The sequence below is a fragment of the Alnus glutinosa genome, chromosome 13, assembly GCF_958979055.1.
Source record: "Alnus glutinosa chromosome 13, dhAlnGlut1.1, whole genome shotgun sequence".
In the NCBI taxonomy this organism is placed as follows: domain Eukaryota; kingdom Viridiplantae; phylum Streptophyta; class Magnoliopsida; order Fagales; family Betulaceae; genus Alnus; species Alnus glutinosa.
The window spans coordinates 7896995-7918118 of NC_084898.1; the positions used below are offsets into that span (position 1 = coordinate 7896995).

The window sequence follows — 21124 nt, forward strand, 5'->3', positions numbered from 1 at the left end:
CTCACATGGAAAGCCAGCATCTAACGGTCCATATCTGGAAGGCGTGATCACTGTAAATAAGGCTGTCCGTTAGTTTGTTTAGGTCTAAAGTCTAAACCAACGCGTTTGAAGCTTCACCAACCATTTGAAAAGCGAAGACACTTCGCCATTCTCAAATCTTCTCTTCTTCTTCTTTCTTCATATAACCCAAACACCCTCTCTCTCTCTCTCTCTCTCTCTCTGTGTGTGTAAGCAATAAGGAATGGAAGAAGCTCAAAAACACAAAGAAATCCAACATGAAAGACCCAAGTCCCTTGTATGGGACTGTGGGAGCACACTATACGACTCGTTTGAGCTCAACTCGTTCAAACGCCAGCTTGACTCGGCCATATCCTCGAGAACCCTATCCATGCCACACTTACCCGAGCGCCGCGCTGCTCCTCCTCCGCTGCCACTGTCTTCGGCGACCAAAAAATCGTCGAGGATCTCTCGGTCACTCCACAAGCTCCTCAGGTCTGTATTCAAGCCAAAACCAACTTCTGGCCCCGTGCTTGGAGTACAAGAGCAATCCAAGGATGGGTTTTACGTCGTTTACGATAAGTCCGGGTCGCTTACCACAATTCCAGAAGTTCCCGAGATTGACTTTAATGGGTTTTCTCCGGAGATCGGTTCCTTGGTGAAGAGGTCAACTTCAGAGCGGTTTACAGCCACCTCTATTGGTATTTCATGTGCTTAGTAGACCTTGGAAGAATATTTAATGGATATTTTCTTTTTGTATATATAGTATGGAGACTTGTTTGTTAATAACTTAATACTATATATAATGTTTGTGATTTATATAGGTTGCTTAATTAGGGGGGTTTAAACTTTGACAATTTCATTGGTTGAACTCTGAATTTCAAACTGATCGATCCAGTCAATAATTAGCTATGTAATAGATAAAGAAATGAATCAAACTTTGACAATTTCATTGGCTCAAGAACACGTACACAACTTGGGGCCACAGAAATCTACCAGCATCCTACTTACTTCTGATGGGTTTAGCCATTTCTTGAATTGACCATTGAGACTATAATTTTATTGATGATTGATATGGAATTACCATTAATTGTTTCAGTATATGCTAGCTCTACCTATTATCTGGATATACCATTATATTCTTTCTTTTTTCATTCCTATTCTTCTTTCTTTTCTTAAAAATTGAAGATGGTGGGGATTTCTTGAGTACTGTCCAGAGGTATTTTGGTTGTCATGAAAGGTATTCGGGTTGGAAACTTGTATTAATTGCTTGGAAGATGAAGTTCTTGTTTTGGGTTCTTTTAGAAATATTCCAAAGACAAAATCTAAAAAAACAATTGGATGTTATTTCAGGATTTAAATCAAACAATAGAAAGTGAGTGATTTAATTGAAACAAACACATCCTAATTTTTTTTTAAGTTCTTTAAATTTGTCTCCCTCGAGTACTTTACCAATGGTTAACAACTTATCGACCACCAGTGAAATAGATCGTCCGTACTTGACCATCTCTTTGAGAGTCGTCACCCAATTCTATATTTGAAAGTAAATCATCCTTCTTAAATGGCTTTAAAATGAGGTACAGAGTACAGTGCAAAATGCATGTTAATTTATAGATATATTGAAGAAATTAAATTCATAATGCATGAAAAGAGAAAAGTGGAAGAAAGTGAGACAAATGATTTACGGATGATTCGGCATTAGACACTTCTGTCCACCATTAGCCCAATTTGATTAATTACATTGTGCTCATAGAATTAAAATGGTAGATTTAATCATTCAAGTTAATATCTAATACTCAATTTTATGTATGGACTCAAACTCTCTATTAATAAGTGAGGCCCAAAACGTGAAATATTTAACTAAAATCGGGTGATCGATACTATGTTAAATAATCATTTGTCTCAAAAGCTTAAGCAGATAGGAATGAATAAATTTAATCATTTTATTTAAACACATCTGACATATGTGGACTTAAATTAATTTCCTCTTGTTAAAATGTCCTACATCGCCAAGAGATTACTAACGTGAGAAGTTTATAAATTATGGGCACCCCTCCTCTCTCAAGGCATTTTTTGAGAGCGAGTAAGGTCCATGTACTTTTATATGGTATTAGAGCAGGTTTCTTGGACGATGTTGCCCATTTTCCTCCTGTTGTTGAACACGTGTTTGACCAAAAATGCCACACGGAAAGGGGCGTACTAAAGTGATCCACATTGCCAAAAGATTACTGACATGAAAAATTTATAAGCCATGGACATCCTTAATAAGTGAAGTTTAGCATATGAAATATTTAATTGATAATTAAAATGAGACGTGAATGACAAAGATAAAATTCGAACTCACAACGTTTGTTCAAATACTATGTTAAATCACTATTATTCTAAAAATTTAAGCTAATAAAAAATAAAAAATTTAATAATTTAAATTAATATTCTAATATCGTATCTCTCAAACAGCCACGGGTTTATGCATGATGTGCTTATCCGAGGACCATAAAAATTGCCATTTCCTCATTCAAACATTAGAAAACGTTTAGTTAATCAAGACAGATGAATCAGATACCATTTTTAGATTGGATTAGTTGCTCTAATATATATATATAATATAATATGTACGCTATGTAGTTTTTTCAATAGTTTAGATTTAATTATAAACTTTTATTTATTTTTTAAAAAAATTAGAGAAATAAAGTAAAGTTAATTAAAACTAAACCGTTAGAAAAAAAATACCCCACATCGATGTAGTATATTTACAGCACCTAAATCAAATTCTTGGTATAGTCCCTGATGTGGACTATGACAATGCATTTTTAGCTTCAGTCTCCTTTCGATAGTTGTTGCCAGTTCCAAGTGGCTGGGAGTTCAGATAAGTTTGTCTTAATCTGTGCTCCCTTTACTTCTGTAACCGTATTGTGCACCTTTTGAGAGGACCGGGTCACTTGTTTGACACATTTCCTACTATTTGTAATTATTTTTGCATTGTTTTAGTTTATTTTGAGTTTGTTGTTGGGGTACCCATCCCATTTTTCGTTTTTAGGATTATCTATTTCCTCTTTCTTTCGGATCATGTGTAGAAAGAATCATTTTCTGTAATCTTTTTATCAATCAATTAAAAAAAAGAAATAATAATAAAAAAAGGACTTGGGATTGCTTGTTTTGGCAGTGAGATGGGCCAGATGGCTGTTCTCTATGACACCTGTTACTCTTTACGCATTGAAAACATGCCTACTTCTTGCCCCATATTTTGTCTTATTTCCTAGACCTGTAATTTTAGACTGGGATTTTTTCTAACCTTTCCTGGCCTTTTCCTTCTTTGAATATAGTTTTACTTGTTAGTTGACCCATTATTTCAAAGGCTAGCTTAAACAAACAGAGTTGTTTCATGTAACCCCCGTGACAGAAAATCTGACACCAAATTAAAATTGGCATTAAAATTGCTCCAAAGATTCGTTTTCTCAGGTTAGCTTTGTAAGATATTTTTAAGATAAAAATGTAATTTCCTATATTACGTATATTTAGGATAAGCCTGAGTAGACTAACAGTCCAAAATTTATTATGGATAGGACAAAGAAAGCAATGACGTGCCCTACCATGGATAGTGAATATACATGTTGATGAGACTTGTGTCTCAAGAGAGTAGTAGGGCCTTGGATTTCGAAGCAAGACATATGTTATGGGATACCTCAAGGTAGGTAGGTTTGTTTATTACAAAGGGGTCTTGCTTTTTAGAAGCCTCCTTCCTATTGGCCAATCCAATTGGATCAGAAACCCATAGGGAAATGAGTAGATGAGCTATTTATTGAGCATTATGGTCTAACTGTATTCTTCAGCCTGCATGTCCTCAAGGTGCCAGAGTCTTCGTCTTCAATTTTAGAAAGATAACTCTTATCATCTATTTTAGATCCAAAGATTTAAGGGTTAAATATGTTTTATCACGTGGTTCATTTTTTTATTGTAGATAATATCTTGTTTATCGTTAAAGATGGAGATAATATTTTTGTCTAACCTCCGTCTAAAAATTGACGAAAGTCCACATCAACACTTCTAAAAAATTGACACGTGTTCTATGCTTAATTAATAATTAAAAAACTGAAAAATAATAAAAACTTAAAAATAAAATAAAAGCTTTAAAAAATTAAAAAAGAAAAGAAAAGAAAAAAGGGGGTGGGGGTAGGGTCATGACCGGTCTGGGGGTGATTGAACTACTCCCATGACCCATAGAGGTGGTTCGGCCACCCCCAAAGAGCAAAATGGGGGTGGCCGAAACCACCCCAAGGGCCAAACCCTAAACTTTTTTCTTTCATTTTCTTTTCTTTTCTTTTCTTTTTGGCCTTCTGGGGGTGGCCGAACCAGTCTTGTCCCCAAACCGGCTATGGGGGTGGCTCGAGCCATCCCTATTTTTTAAAAAATATTTTAAAGTTTTTATTTTATTTTAAGTTTTATTTTAATTTTTTTTTTTAAAAAAAAATTTAAAATTTTAATTAAGCATAGGACACGTGTCAGCTTATTACATGTGTTAACGTGGGTTTCTGTCAATCTTTGAACGGGAAGTTAGACAGATGTATCATCTCTATCTTTATCTATAAACGAGGTACCATCTACGATACGAAATGAATTACAAGGGGCAAAAAATAAAGTCTTTAAAACTACAGGGGATAAAAATGTATTTAATCCAAGGTTTAAATAAACAAGTTTGCAAGGTGGGTTCGTTACATGTCAGCTTCAACTATATTTCTTACTATATATATATATATATATATATATATATATTTTTTTTTTTTTTTCTTAGGACATGCTAAACTGATGTATTTAACAAAGTGAGGGTCGGTTTCTGTTCGAGATTTCAAAACATAAGATTTTAAAATGTGCAATTTCAAAACATGAATTTTAAAAATGCAAATAAACGTTTGGTAGAATTGCAGTTTAGCCTTTAAAATCATATGGTTTCTTAAATTGCACCTCATTGCATGTGATTTGAAAAAACAAATTTTCCTACGTTTTTCAATTGTAATTTTTAAAAAACCCATTTCCAAACGATATATTTTCTACAATTTGGTATAAAATTGCATTTTTATCTACAAAATTGCAGTGTCAAGTACACTCTGAATATGCAAGATGTATGGGCTTCAACCTATTAAGGACACATTTGATCTCATACAACAAATATCACCAAGTGATAGAAAAGGCTCAGTTGAAGATCATGATCAATACTTAAGTAATGACCTAGAGAAAAACGTTAGTTACATTTGTGCTATCACCCCAAAAAGAATAGTCAATTTGAAGCTTCTCCAAAATCACTTGTAAAGCCCAGTTTTACCTAGTAACTAGGCAATGTGAGCCTTACCACTCATGAATATTTTTATAAATCACTCACTTTATGTGGGCTACTCTTCATCTTCCAAATGTGGGATAAAGGGTGTTACAAACTCCTCTCTTAAACCCCTAATGTCTTTGTCAGTGCCACGTCATGCGGTGCTCTAGTACCACATGGCCTCTTGTTACTAGGTAGCCCTGATACCATTTAGTAACTTTCCTTATTAATTAAAATATTAAAATTTAAGTTGGTAGCAACTTCTCTATATGGCTGACTAGGGTTAGTAGGACTAGGGTTAGTAGAGCTAGGGTTCAGTTTCTTCTTCTTCTTCTTTTTTTATACTTTCTTTTTTTAAAAAAAGTTTTCTATGACGACCCAATTTCTTTTTATATACAAAACAGAATCATCACAGTGGCATGACGATTAGTCATTAAGCCAACATCAACCTAATACATCTTATAACATATGCATATTATATCAAAGATAAACCTGTAGCAGTGGAACTAAATTCATTACTCAAAAGTGTAAATACAACATCAGAGCCATACATCTGTCTATCTGTTTAAAGTATAAATCAAATATTATTTACATTAAGAATAGCTATACAAAATGAGTGTCACATGCGACACAAGCCATTTACAAAATGTTTGTATAAAAATAAGGATTATCCGAGTCCGATACACATATGACTAAATGCAAAGAGCCTTAGTCGTAGTATCTCAAATACAACACCACCGGGTCATCGTCGACATCAATGGTATCTGCAACCAATGCATCAATATCTACATGGTCATGGTGATAGCCACGTTTGCATAGGTATAAATGTGAATCCACAAATTTAGTAGTATAAAACTCACTAAGTTTTCATAATGAGCCAACCTTTTCTTTTCTACCTTACATTTACTATAATAGCTATTATTAGTGGGAATCATTCTTTAAAAGTTTCATAGCTAATATGGTAAATAAAGGCACTTTGTGTCCACGAGGAAACTAATTTCTTATACACTCATTTATACATATATCATATTACTAAGCCATACTTGTATACATGTTTTCCAAACCTTCGAGACTAACAAGCATACAGGTACGTCTAAGTAGAAAATGAGCAGCATTATACCTAGCTATATAGAGATACGGTCATTTCCAAACCTTCGGGAAATACCTATATCTAAGCACAATTAAGCTCAATGCCATATAAACATCATATGCACTCTAGCCATAACTATATACATATGCTATGTTCCTTTCAAACTCATAGATATGTTGGTACGTCTAGTATTGAAATTCCATTTAAATCATCTATGCAATCTAGCTGTAACTGTATACATATGTTTTGTTCCATTAAAACTCATAGGCATACTAGTACATCTAACTATGAAAATGTCACAAAACATAAATCATGTCACACATCATGCCATGCTTGCCATACATTTGTTTTCTTTGTTTTCTGTTGTTGATGCCGTTGGGCTTTACATTCATTGGTCTTATACTTGCTCTGATTGCTATGTGCCATGGGATTCGAACCCCCGGTCTTGTTTCTGATGTCGTGGGGTTCTATACCCACTGGTCTTACACTTGCTCTGCCATGGTGATCTTTCAACCATGGTCTTAACGTTCAATGTTAATGATTTCGTTCTATGCTCATGCTCATCACATCTCATATTCATCATGATTATTCTATCATACACATATGAATCGTATAATTTTGTATGTTTTTCTATCCTTTTTTAAATACATCATGAAAACATAATTCTCAGCTCATTTGAAATCATCTAAAGGCATAATTTAAAATATTTGAGGTATTGAAATCAATTACAAGTACATATCATCTCAAAGTATCATTGGCTCGGGTTTAAGCAAATTTAGCATTTTGCATATTATAAAACTACAAAACTTAGTATCTTTTCTCAGTGAGTTAAATACTCACCTAGGCTGTTTGACAATTGGCTATGAAGAAAACTTCCTTCTAAGCCACGCAATGTATCACTGTACAATACATTGTGATGACAATTAATACTAATACATAGTGGTTTCTAATTCTAAGTTCCCACTTAGCTCTTGAATTACTCAAGAATTAAGACCCATGGAAACCCCATAATTTTCTAGGGCTCCATTTGACAATAACTAATAACAATAATCCATAAGATTATCTTAGGATTAGACACACAAATTGCTAATTTTATAAAACTTAGAAAAATCTAGGGTTTTGGGTCTTACCTTGATTTCTCACCAAAAGTGAAACTCAACGCTTGAAGATTGTGTAGAACACTTCAAAATACCAAATACCTAAAGGAAATTGAGAGAGCAAACTCGAACTCTTAAAATCTACACAAAATTTAGAGGAACTAGGATTTTTGGAGTTACCTCAAAACGATCGGTGAAAACGTAGATTTTGTAGTAAGGATCACGTTTTCGGTGTCGGATTTGAGTTTTGAAGCTTCAATCTACCAAAATATGTGGTTTATTATCAAACCCTAGGAGAGAGGGTGTAGAGAATTCGTTTGGGAGGAGAGAAATGGGGAAGAAATAAGACTATCTCGTTCGGACACAGAATTGGTCTATCAGGACGCATAACCCAGAAACTCAATTCTAAGTGTTTTTCTTTTGATAAATTTTACCTAATTATTTACTTAATTAGTCTAATTCATGTTTTTAACACTTAATTAGCATCTTGGTCGTTATATTTTTCTCTCAAAGAACTAAGGTAAAATTAATTGTAAAATATAATTATGCTTTTATGGAGATTCGATCCTATGATCTACTAGTATTAAGGTTACTATTAAGTCCCTTAAACTAATCAAGTCATTTGAGATCAAACTTAAAAAAAAAAAAATTTATTTCGTAAGGTGTTTTTACCATTTAACTAAGATAACTAATGATACTAATGGGCCTGCAAAACTCTAAGCTCATTTAATTGGGTTAGACCAAGAAATTACTCTAACCTAAAATTTGAGTCACTACAATCTTCCTCCCTAATAAAAATTACATCCCCGAAATTTGCTAAAATTTCATAACAATCTTAGTCAGATAAAGCATTATAAAAAAAATTCCTACTAATAATGTAATGTGTGAGGCCCCTTGTCATTGAAATCCTCTGATGGATGTGTGGAACCTCATCAGGACACTCAATGTCTGGACATCATAGTAAGTTTGAAAATTAAAGATGACTTCTAATTCAACTAAGTGTGTGTGTGAACAATGTGCAACAAATATTAAATGCGGAATTTAAAGGAGACAAATATTTTGTTGATGAAGTGAAAATTCAATTAAGAGAAAAATCATTTCGGGGCAGCCAAACCTAGGATATCCACTATTTAAAAGACAAAGCTAGTTACAAAGCAGTGCACTCACATACATATGATGCAGCGGTCGTATCTTGAACTCTGACGTATAACCCAACACGAATGCTTCCCAACTAGGAATTCAATATCTTCCTAAACACCCTCTCTAAGCTACAAGGAATTCACTACCGAATCCATACAAATTACATGCCTAGAGGCCTCTATTTATAGGTTGCAGAGGTCCAAAACTGAGTCTAAAACGAATACTTTAGGCGGCATTCGGACGGTAGCTGAGAGCGTTTAGATGGCTCACAATGCAACCAGCTTTTCAAAATAGCACTGAGATTCTTTCCTGAATAGGGCCGCATCCGGACAGTGTTGCCTTAGAGTCCGGACGGTTGCACTTCTGCTTTCCATAATAAGGATTGGGCATCCGGACAATGTAGATTGACGTTTGGACGTTTGAACGTCTTCTGCACGACTTGCCTTATCAAGGATAGAGTCCAGATAGAATACCACATCGTTCGGACGATTTGCAGCCGTCTTCCCATAATTGTGTCTGAGACAGAAACCCTATTACTTGTCGAACACTGAATGGCGTCCGGACGGTCTAATCACATTGTCTGGACGGATGCACTGGAGTGCTGGAATCTTCTTGAACTCTGAGGAGCGTCCGGATGTGTTGTCATGAGTCCGGACGGATGCAACATTGAACTGTTCGAAGCTTCTAGACACTGATGGGCGTCCAGATGGTATTGCCATGTCGTTCAGATGGATGTTGCTGACTGAAGAGAGTCCTGACGCTTCACTGGATCGTCCGGACGGAAACATGGGATCCAACTTCTCAGAGCTGGAATTTGCACAGAATCTTCTTGAAGCATAGAAAAAGCTTTGAACACTGAAATAGCCTTCTTGCAGCTCGTGACACTGAAACTTGTCATAAAAGGGCTCTTTCTATATCAGAGAAATAAACTTTGAATATCTAAAGACTCTGAAATAAACGGCATCACTGTGAAAGCAGCAACATTATATAATAGTGATTTTTGTCAACAGAATGCAGCTAATAAAAAACTAACATAGTTGATGATCTCAGGTAGGTCTTGCATTCAACAACGTCATCTCTGCGGTGTAGGATTGTGTTGGCTCCTCATCAGAGTCCTCCACATTTATCCTCTATAGATATCATGCCGCTTAGGTTGAGTTCTTGGATGCCAACTAGCTATTGGACACTCAGTGTCCCATCTTCGAAGGCAGTTGTGCATTTTGGATGGTATCTCACCTGTTGATCTAACAGTGTTGCGTTGGGTGGTTATGCTTGCCTCCTTCTACATCGGACATGTAAAGTGCATCTATGAAATTGTTGCAAGCTAGGAATCTTATAGCCGCATTGGTCACACAAAATGATTTGATGCGTTAATTGAGTAGTTCACCAGTCAACACATGTGATGGGTCAACCACATATCTACGTAGCATGGACTCATGAAAATGTTTTGAATTTTGGTCATGGTTGGTGGTAATGCCAAGTGGTAGGCTAATGGATTAGCCCATTCCAACTCCCAATTTCGATGTTTCTATGTAGCTCTTCTATCTATTGACGAGCCGTGGTGAGTATTCATTAGATAAACGAAGGCCTCGTTTGACATGCGGAATGGGTATTCCATTAAGAAAAGAAATAGCTATTACTTGGAATGGAGGGAGGTGGAATAGAATAGTTATTCTTATTTCTTAGTTTGGTGACAACTAGTGGCGGAGCCAAGATTTTAGTTAAGGGGGTCAATTTTTTTTTTCTTTTCAAGAGCATAAATAAAAATATTAAAAAATATAACTAATGCAATAAATAAATAATTCAACAAAATTTAATTATTGCCTAAAATATATAAATGTAACTACCTCGAATAGCTCTGGAGACCGGACATCTCGAAGAGTCCATTTTGAAAAATAAAATAATGACTTCTAACAACCAAGTGTGTGTTTGTGTGCAACAAAATATCTTAAATGCGGAAAAATAAAAGAGACTAGATATTTGTTAATGAAGTGGAAACTCTGTGAAGAGAAAAATCACTCCGGGGCAGCCAAACTCAGGAAATCCACTATCCAAAAACAAAGCAAGTTACAAAGCACTCATACTCACAAAACCCATTGCAGTAGTCATACCTTTAACTATAACACGAAGCCCATCGTGAACGCTTCCCAACCAAGTCTTCTACTTAAAGGGGTCTTTGATGGAATCCTTTACCTTAGGATCGACCCCTAAGATAGACTTCACACGAACAACGAGCACACACCGGCAATGGCTTGAGAGCTAGCGAATCTTCAATTCTCCCTAAACACCCTCTCTAAGTACTGTGAAATTCTATATTGAATTCTTACGATTATCAAGCCTAGAGCCCTCTATCTATAGGCTTAAAGAAAACCTAATTCTGCTCAGAATCGGACTCTGACGGTGGAGCGTCCGGACGGAAGATAGCCTGGTCCGGATGGTCTTCTACGACCGCCTTTCCAAAATAGTGCAATTCTTCCCACAACAGTTCTACGTCCGGACGGCAAGCAAAGGGCGTCCGGAAGGTCAACTGTTTCCAAGTCTGAAAAGGAATTTCGAAACTTCTCGAATTTCTGGCGGCCGTCCAAACGCTACTCTCTTTCCGTCCGGACGGTGGGCTGTCCGAACGTTTCTATTGGCCTTCTAGATAGTCAAATTGTATAATTTTTTCTTAGCTTTCCAATGACACCAATTTTGTCTCAATCCGATACTCGAACAGAAAGTTATGATAAAAATACTGAGACATGTGCATAAATCTTCTTGGAAACCTGAAAAGCGTCCGGACGATGTTACCCTTCCGTCCGGACGATTGCTGTTTCCCGATCCGTGTCTGAACATGAAATAACTCGAAATCTGAATAGCTTGACCTAGTGTCCGGATAGTGTAGCTCGGTCGTTCGGACAGTTGCAACGAGTGAAGCTTCTAGACATTGCGAGGCAACCAGATGCCTTCAAAGGCCCGTCCGGACGGTTGCATAGGAACCGACTGTTCTAACTTGGGAATTGCATGAAATCTTCGTGGACATCTTCTAGAAACCCATGACCTTACACATGGCATGAAATGAGACACTGTCCATGTTACTTGAAGACTTTGAATAGAACTGATAATCCTATTAAAAAGCAACCATTAGATAGAGTGTTTTTGTCATCCAGAATGTAGCCAACATAAAATACTAACAAACTCCCCCTTTGGCCATTCTAGGATAAAATCACTTGACCGGTTTGGAAATACATTCTCGGTCCAAAAAATCAAAAAATACTCCCCCTTTTTGTCACAAAAGGACAAAGGGTAAACATAGTATAAGAGAAAAACACAATTACTAAAATTCAAAACAACAAGAATAATAGTAAAGTGTCTCATCAAAAGCTCAAATCAACATAAGAGAAAACCAAAACCTCAAGATATCACATTTCCTGAATTTGAGCCACTTTAGCTTCTTGCTCCTGAAGCCAGGAAACCATAGACTAAAAATTTTCAGTCACTTGAGTCTTCTAGCCCGAAACTGGTCATCCGCAGAAAGAAATCCTATAGACAAGTGGTCTGCAAGATGATAAAGAAGATTCACCACTGAATCTCTAGCTGGTGCAGATCTAGAGGAAAATGTTACGGAAGACTTTGTATGAGCAGGGGGAATGAGCTCATCTAAAATTTGAGATCTCTGGAACATATGATTTCAACACTAGTCTATTTTCCAAAGAGCTCTCTATCTAACACTATGTTGGAAGCCATTGGACAACATATTCTTGAAAATATTTAAACAGAAATCTATCCAAAAATAACACCACAATGAAACCAAATGAAAATAAATATTAGGTCCTGTTAGTTTCAAACAGAATGTGGTATTATGATGGCTATCAATTGGATGCATAAAGAAATACAAAAGTAGATATAGCAATCCAAAATGCACATATTAGTAATATCCATTCAGCATAAAGACAGAAAAAGATATTCATGCATAATCTCTCAAATCATAATCAATTAAAGATTCCAATATTCTAAAAAGAACCAAAGCTTAAGAGAATAAGGAAAGTCAAAGGAAATATCTGGGAATGAAAAAATATGTGTAGAGAATGTCAAAATCTTGGGATCAGTCCGAGAGAAAACACACACAACACAGCATGATAGAACAGGCAAAACGTAGTGTGTGTGTTTAACAGAGAAAGCAAAAAGCTCGCGTCCGAGCGTGGTACATACTCGTCCGGACGGCATGCTGTCAAATAAGAGATCGATAGAGCCGAGCACTTCTGAACACAAGAACATGTCCGTCTGGATGCTTCACACTAGAAGCTGAAAACATAGGGAAATATGCAGATTTTTTTTTCTTCTAATGTTAGCTTTAGAACACGCATGTATAAATAATTGATAAAACAGTCAAATAGCATTTCAAAAATATACCAAGATATAATTGAGAGTTAAGAGTCAATAAGCACAAAATTTTTCCTGCAAAATAGAAATTTTTCAATAGTAAACTTAACTCATGCAATGTGTGTGTGTGTGTGAAAGCTTTCTCAATAAGGTATGAAGTTTACTGATATGACTTAAAGCAACCGATTTTTCTAAATAAGAGAGAAAATCAATGTTAGATCAATCAAAAGTCAAACCTTATTTTACTAGGGCCTAGCCACCCTCATCTGATACACTCCTCCTAAACTGCAACACTTTTCTTTTATTTGGTCACTGACTGTTTCTATAGGGACAAGTTCAAGAACATATTTATAGCACAAAAGCAGTGGATCTTTTTATTTATCCATATTTATTTAGTTTTGAATGCTTTTTATCACTTGGTGCTGCAACCTAGAAAGAATGCCAGAATTTATGGGTTCTAGGTTCAACTAGCGAGTTGGTCAATTTGACCATCTTAGCAAAAAAAATCTCTCATTAGAATTTCCAGAAGCTAAAAGTCAGAGAGAAAAAAAAAATGTACCTTAAGGGAGCTTTAGATAGTGCAAATTTTTATCGCATGAGAAAAGCAACTATCTATCAAATAGATGCAGCAGAGAAACTTTGTAGATATCAAACAAGAACTCTCAGTTATATAAAAGTAAAAACAGTAATGCACCAAGAACTGAAACATCAGGTAAAAATACATAAGATATCTGAAAAGTTAAATACAGGAATAAATATCTGCGTCTTTCTCCCCCCCCCCCCCCCCCTCTTTTTTTTTTTTTTTAAAAAAAGCTAACAAAACAACAAAGACATGCTCAAAAGGAAAAGAACATATGTTTAGACAAAGAATGTAGGTAAGAGCAAATCTGTCATTAGGGAGAGAGGTTTGACTATACCAAGACAGAAAAGTAGTGACATGCTTTCTCTGTCATCCTTAGAATGCACCTGCAGAAAATTCTCAAAGCAACCAAGAGAAAATCTGGGGATAGAAAAGGTGGTTCCTCAAACAGAATGCAAGGAAAAAATAGGATACGTAAGATATGACAATCAATGCAATGCAAACATATCTGGTATGCACTAGGATTTAGGAACCAAAATCCTAGGCATGGTGAGACTACACCTATAGTAGGTGAGTCCACTCCCCCTCAAGGGGTGAATAGTCTCATCCTTTCTGACCCAACCCTGGTGTACCTGTGGTAGATGTGATTGGGTATTGCTTATACTGTCTATTCTCCTCAGCATCCCTTGTAACAAGCTCAACAACCCTTCATAGGCATGGTTGCTATCGGGCTTTTGCAGCTTTTTCTTGTAGTGCCTTGATGTGTTCTTCAGAACATACCGTTGATGCCATGGAACCTTATGTCTCGCCGAAGGTAGAGTACCTGATGTGGTCTTAGTAGGCAACTTTCTCTGAGCCTTCTTTTTTTGAGCTTGGAGCTGTGGACATTTGGGTCGAATGTGACCGATGATGCCGCAGTGATAACAGGTGGGTAGGCTTCTTTTGTTGGAATGTTGCTTGACTTTCTCTGCAGAAATATGGTTAGCATTCTTACAAACAATATTGCCCTTCCCTTTTATATGTCTCCTATGCAGAGGGACATATTTTAATGAGGAAGAAACTTCAACTTCACTTTTCCTCAGAGCATCCTGCTTAATCCAAGGCCCGTGGGATTTGAACAAATAACAATTTAGCTTAATATGACCAATCTTCCCACAATTATGATACTTCAGAATAAACTTACCTTGTATTCCTGATTCCTTGGAGTTAGGCATCACATGATTGGTTAAGCAAGAATTATCTAAACAAGCTGAATCTTCTATCACAGGCTTAATATCAATAGAATCTAATTCAGAATCAGAAGCATGTGAAGTAGAAGTACTTATGTCATTAACAATTAAATCAGGCTTGTTAGAAATATCTGTATGAATACAAAGCATGCTTTTCAAATTATTACTAGAGAATTTTTTCAAGAGATCCTTTGATTCTTTTAATTTATTCTCTAGTGCATCAACAGTATCAAAAAAAGCATGGTATTCTTATATGTCAAAGAGTCAATCAAGGCATGTGATTCAGATAACTGTAAAATCAAATACTCTTTTTCTTGCTTAATCTTCTTGAGTTCTCTATTGGATTTCTTAAAGAGTTTACCTATCAAAAGGGTATCTTTAGAGAAATCATAAAAATCATCTTCAGAGAACTCAGGAAGATTTATGTTAGAAGAAGTCATGGATCACACTTAGGAAATAAATCAAAACACAAGTGTACCCGCTCTGATACCAATTGAAAAATAAAATAATGACTTCTAACAACCAAGTGTGTGTTTGTGTGTAACAAAATATCTGAAATGAGGAAAAATAAAAGAGACAAGATATTTGTTGACGAAATAGAAACTCTGTGAAGAGAAAAATCACTTTGGGGCAGCTAAACTCAGGAAATCCACTATCCAAAGACAAAGCAAGTTACAAAGCACTCGTACTCACAAAACCCATTCCAGTAGTCATACCTTTAACTATAACACGAAGCCCATCGTGAACGCTTCCCAATCAAGTCTTCTACTTGAAGGGGTCTCTGATGGAATCCTTTACCTTAGGGCCGACCCCTAAGGTAGACTTCACACGAACAACGAGTACACACCGACAACGGCTTGAGAGCTAGCGAATCTTCAAATCTCCCAAAACACCCTCTCTAAGAACTGTGGAATTCTATATTGAATTCTTACAATTATCAAGCCTAGAGCCCTCTATATATAGGCTCAAAGAAAACCTAATTTTGCTTAGAATTGGACTCTGGCTGCGGAGTGTCCGGACGGAAGATAGCCTCGTCTGGACGGTCTTCTGTGACCGGCTTTCCAAAATAGCCTAATTCTTCCCATAACAGGTCTATGTCCGGATGGCAAGCATATGGCGTCCGGACGGTCAACTGTTTCCATGTTTGAAAAGGAATTCCGAAACTTCTCGAATTTCTGGCAGCCATCTGAACGCTACTCTTTTTCCGTTCAGACGATGGGCCGTTTGGATGTTTCTTGTAATGCCCGGGAAAGACGCCATACTTAAGTTATTGATATATGTGCATACATAAGTATAAGGTTTAAGAATTACTAATAGTCTAATAAAATTATATAGTTATGTAGAGAGTTAGATCAGTGAAGTTAAAATCGATCGAGTGACTTTCTGGTCGATCGAGCGATTATAGGTCGAAGTCGATCGAGCGACTTTATTATCGATCGAGCGACTTCACCCAGTGCAGTGCAGTTTCCATTAAATGCAAAAATTGATTTTTTCACCTAATAATTTGGGACCCACACGTTGTACTTGATGCCAAATGATCATACCCAAATTTAGTTAGCCTAGTTAGTCCATTTTGGTTGAAACCCAACTAGATTTCCTTGGATATCATGTAATCATAGACTAAGATATGGAATAGTCACCTATGAGATTTGAGCTATAAATTTAGCCTAAACTCTCTCTTGTTCTAGTGCTGAAGATATAGCACGAAAATCCTCCCATTTCACCTCACTTTCCAGCACCTAGCAAGCCAAATTTAAGCTCCAAACTACCCTCATTCCCCCACAAAATCAGTAGTGAAATGTGAGTAGAAACCATCTTTGACTTGAGACTAAGAAACCAAGCTTTACAAGTGGAGTTCTCTTGGACAGCAACTCTCCTTCACTCTTTAAGTCATTAGAAAACTTTGGGTGAGTATTTTCTCCCTTAAACTTCTCATAGAACAAGTAGTCCTATTGTTATTTTGAAATTATGAGTTACTCTTGCTTTTAATTATGCACATATATGTATGTTGTATGAAAAGTTGGTTAACTTATATTATGAATATATGGATATATGTGTAAGCATGTGGGTGAGTGTATACTACATGAGATTAGTAATTTGGAATGAGTAAATTGTGTTCTAAAATAGATCAAGAAATGTAAGTGTGAGAGTATATGTGTTGAGGTTTTGATAAATATATAATAAGAAATAGGTGTTTAACTTTGTAGGAATATATATATATATATATATATATATATATATATATATATATATATATATATATATATATATATATATATATATATATGTGCGTGTGTGTGTTTGGATTTACTAACTTATAATGTGTAGATATATATATATATATATTTATATAGAGAGGGAGGGAGAGAGAGAAAGAGATATATGTGAGTGTAAATATTAAGAGGAAAAAAAAGAGATAAATTTGTATTTAAAGAAAGGAATGTGTTTCAAATATTTATGTGTGTGTTATAAGGATGTGTGAATTAAAGGAAGGCAAATTCATGTGTGTACTTGATTAAATAACATTTGTATTCTTGTTTTTAAGGTATGTTGTGTGTTAAATGATGCCCTAAAGAATGGATAATTATGGTAGTACTAATATAAGAATTGGTAAGTAAGCACTAAAATAAATAAATAAATAGATACGAGATCATGTGTAAATCTGTGGCCGTTTTAATATCTAGGAAGAGATATGGTAATAATAATGTTTTCATAAATGCTTTATTAATCTATTATTATCAAATGATGATTATTATGCAGTTGTGAAGGAAAATATTTGGAGCAGAAACTAGTAAGTATCTCTATACTTACTGAGAACGAAGCTGGTTGACTTTTTCTATAATATTATGCTTACTGTTTTGTTTACTTGTTTGCGCATGTGGCTTAGCATGTTTTATTATTGTTAATAATCTGTCTAATAACAAGCTGCTGGATCTAGATCCATGGTGGGTACGCGAGGCTTCACATGAGTTTCTAGGTTTTCAGTGAATGAGGAGGTACCTGAAAAGAGAATAATAAATACAAAAACTGGTGTACCTAGGTCACCAGGGAAACCGAGGTTTCCAGGAGCCTAGGCTCTCAAAGATTATAATTAAAAGTTAAAGGGAGGAAGCCAAGGTTTCAAATAACACGCTAACCGTGCCAAGGCCAACAGAGTAGTGAAAAAAGGGAAATACCCAAAACTCTACACTTAAAACTATCATTGCTTTATGTTCATTTTATGTCTATGATTCGCGGTCATAGATTATATTTTGTATATACATGTGATTATATGGCCATTGCATTGTGTTGCATTAATTAAATATATCAGCACTCATATTATTATTGGAAACAGTGGACTCACTTTAGTGTTTATGTTGTTGTCTTCTCTTTGTATGGTATCTTGTAATGATTCAGGCTATGAAGAGGAAGAAGAATATCAGGACTATCCCGACTCGTAGATGGTCTCTGGTTCAGTCTTTTTGCAAGACTAAATAGCCTTTCTTTTGGGACTACCCTGTTGTAGTTCACCCTACCTAGCTTAAGATAATACTTATGATCCTTCAGTTATATGTATATATTTGGCTTGTATGACTATCTTGCCCTGTGAGGCATGACTGTTATCACTGTTTGTATAATTATACTTACTGACTTAATATATATATTTTGAGGTATTTCAGTAGTAGCTCTGAGGTGTCAATCTATTCCCAAATCTATATTACATTTACATATATTCCGTTGCCAACATGTACCTCTGATAAGTTAGTAATGTCACGTGGGAATTTGAAAATTTTCACTTACGCTTTTTGTAAAAGCGGAGTGTTACAGTTTCTATTGGCCATCCAGATGTTCAAATTGTATAATTTTTTCTTATCTTTCCAACGAAACCATTTTTGTCTCAATCCGATACTCGAGCAGACAGTTATGATAAAAACACTGAGATGTGTGCAAAAATCTTCCTGGAAACCTGAAAAGCATCCGGACGGTTGCTGTTTCCCGATCCGCGTCTGAACATGAAATCCAATTTCTACTCGAACTTTGAATAGCTTGACCTAGTGTCTGGATGGTGTAGCTCGGTCGCCCGGACAGTTGCAACGATGGAAGCTTCTAGACACCGCGGGGCGTCCGGACGCCTTCAAAGGCCAGTCCGGACAGTTGTATAGGAACCGGCTTTTCTAACTTGAAAATTACATGGAATCGTCATGGACATCTTCTAGAAACTCCTGACCTTACACATGGCATGAAATGAGACACTGTCCATATTACTTGAAGACTCTGAATAGAACCGATACTCCTGCTAAAAAGCAACCATTACATAAAGTGTTTTTGTCATCCAAAATGTAGCCAACATAAAATACTAACACATTTCATTTCTGTAATTTTCATTTCGTTCGTCAATTTACTGTTCTTACATAATTCTCTTAATTCTTTCATAATTCATCACTTTCTTTCTATTTCATCCAATTTCCATCTACAATCCAGAAAACCTAACCCCAGAATTCCCTAGAAATCAATAACAATAAATCAGGACTGTTACAGAGAGATGGATGAAACTAAAGGTGTTGAATGAGTTACCTGCTGTGAAGAGAGGGGAATCGATTCTGTTATATATATATGGTTCGTTTGGGTGTACGATTTTTTGAAAAATTGCAAATATCGAGAGAATTTGTTTGATAAAATTATATAAAGTTTGATAAAATCCTCCCAAAACAAACTCAAAATGTAAATCAAACCTAATTTCACTTACCTAGGATCGATCGGACGATTGATCAATTGGAGTAATACACTTGGATCAATCAGATATTCTATCAATCCTATGATCCTTTCATGATCGATCAGACTAGTATTTATTAGGATCAATCGCACGTTAGATCCATCATTCACTGTGTCAAGTATGATTGATCGAACTCTATCACGATCGATCAGACTAATGTACTAGGATCGATCATATTATTCTATCATGACCGATCAGACTACTGCACTAGGACAGATTGAACCTTCATTGTGTCAAGTTTGATCGATTGAACTCTATCATGATTAATCAGACTAATGCAATAGATTCAATCAGATGTTTGGTCGATTGGAGTAATACACTTTGATCAATCAAATATTTTATCGATCCTATGATCCTGTCTTGATCGATCAAACTAGTACTTATTAGGATCAATCGCACATTAGATTGAATATTCACTATGTCAAGTTTGATTGATTGAACATTCGTATCACAATAGAACGAACCGATGCACTAGGATCGATCAGATGGTCTATCGATCATATTATTCTATCATGATCGATCAGACTACTACACTATGATCAATTGGATATTCGATTGAACCTTCACTGTGTCAAGTTTGATCGATCGAACTCTATCATGATTAATTAAACTAATGAAATAGGTTCGATTGGATGTTTGATCGATTGGAGTAATACACTTGGATCGATCAGATATTCTATTGATCCTATGATCCTGTCATGATCGATCGGACTAGTACTATATTAGGATCAATTGCAAGTTAGATTGAACATTCACTGTGTCAAGTTGGATTGATCAAACATTCGTATCATAATAGATTGGACTTGAAAAACGAAATTGACTTCTAAAAATAAAGTGTGTGCATAAGTGTCAACAAAAATTAAAGCACAGCGGAAAATAAATGACACACAGATTTTTGTTGACGAAGTGGAAACTCAATTAAGAGAAAAACCACTCCGGGGCAGCCAAACCTACCTGAAGGGGTCTTCAATGGAATCCTTTATCTTAGAGCCGACCTCTAAGATAGACATCAGTTGTAGCATAGCAACAACACACTTGATAGGGCTTCAGAGGAAATATCACGTCTCTGAGCAGTTGTGGAATTCAATACCGAATTCTTGCAGTTCTCAATGCCCAGGGGCCTCTATTTATAGGCTGGGGGCTTAAAAGAGCGTCAAGCAAAATATACCTGGGCACCGTCCGGATGGACAACTGTGCGACAAGATATTCCGAAAATTTCGCGAGGAAATCTTTCCTGTTTAAGAGCCTCGTCTGGACGGGATGGCACATCGTCCGTACGGTCGCACAACCGCTGCAAGTAATTTCCTTATAAGGCTTCGCGCTTCCGGACCATGGTGGATGAGCGTCCGGATGGCTATTCTTCAACACGCAATTTCCATATCTGCAATGCGCGCGTCCGGACCATGATAGGCAGTCGTCCGGACGGTTGAAGTCGAATCGGCAATTTCCTTCTTTGATAAACACGTGTTCGGACCATAGCTGTCAGACGTCCGGACGGTGATATTTGAATTGCGATTCTTGCCTTAAGGAGACGCGCGTCCGGACGGGATACCACATTGTCCGGA

At 36.1% G+C, this 21124-nt stretch overlaps 1 protein-coding gene across 1 annotated transcript; it reads left to right on the forward strand.

Annotated features, from left to right (window-relative positions):
• LOC133854771 (uncharacterized) lies at positions 1-816 on the forward strand. The gene has a single exon (XM_062291045.1). It carries the CDS (start codon positions 242-244, stop codon positions 713-715), a length of 474 nt encoding a protein of 157 aa, XP_062147029.1. The 5' UTR covers positions 1-241; the 3' UTR covers positions 716-816.
• The last annotated feature ends 20308 nt before the right edge of the window (positions 817-21124 follow it).

Coding starts and splice junctions, on each gene's coding strand:
- LOC133854771 (XM_062291045.1), top strand. CDS start 242: ATGGAAGAAGCTCAAAAACACAAAGAAATCCAACATGAAAGACCCAAG.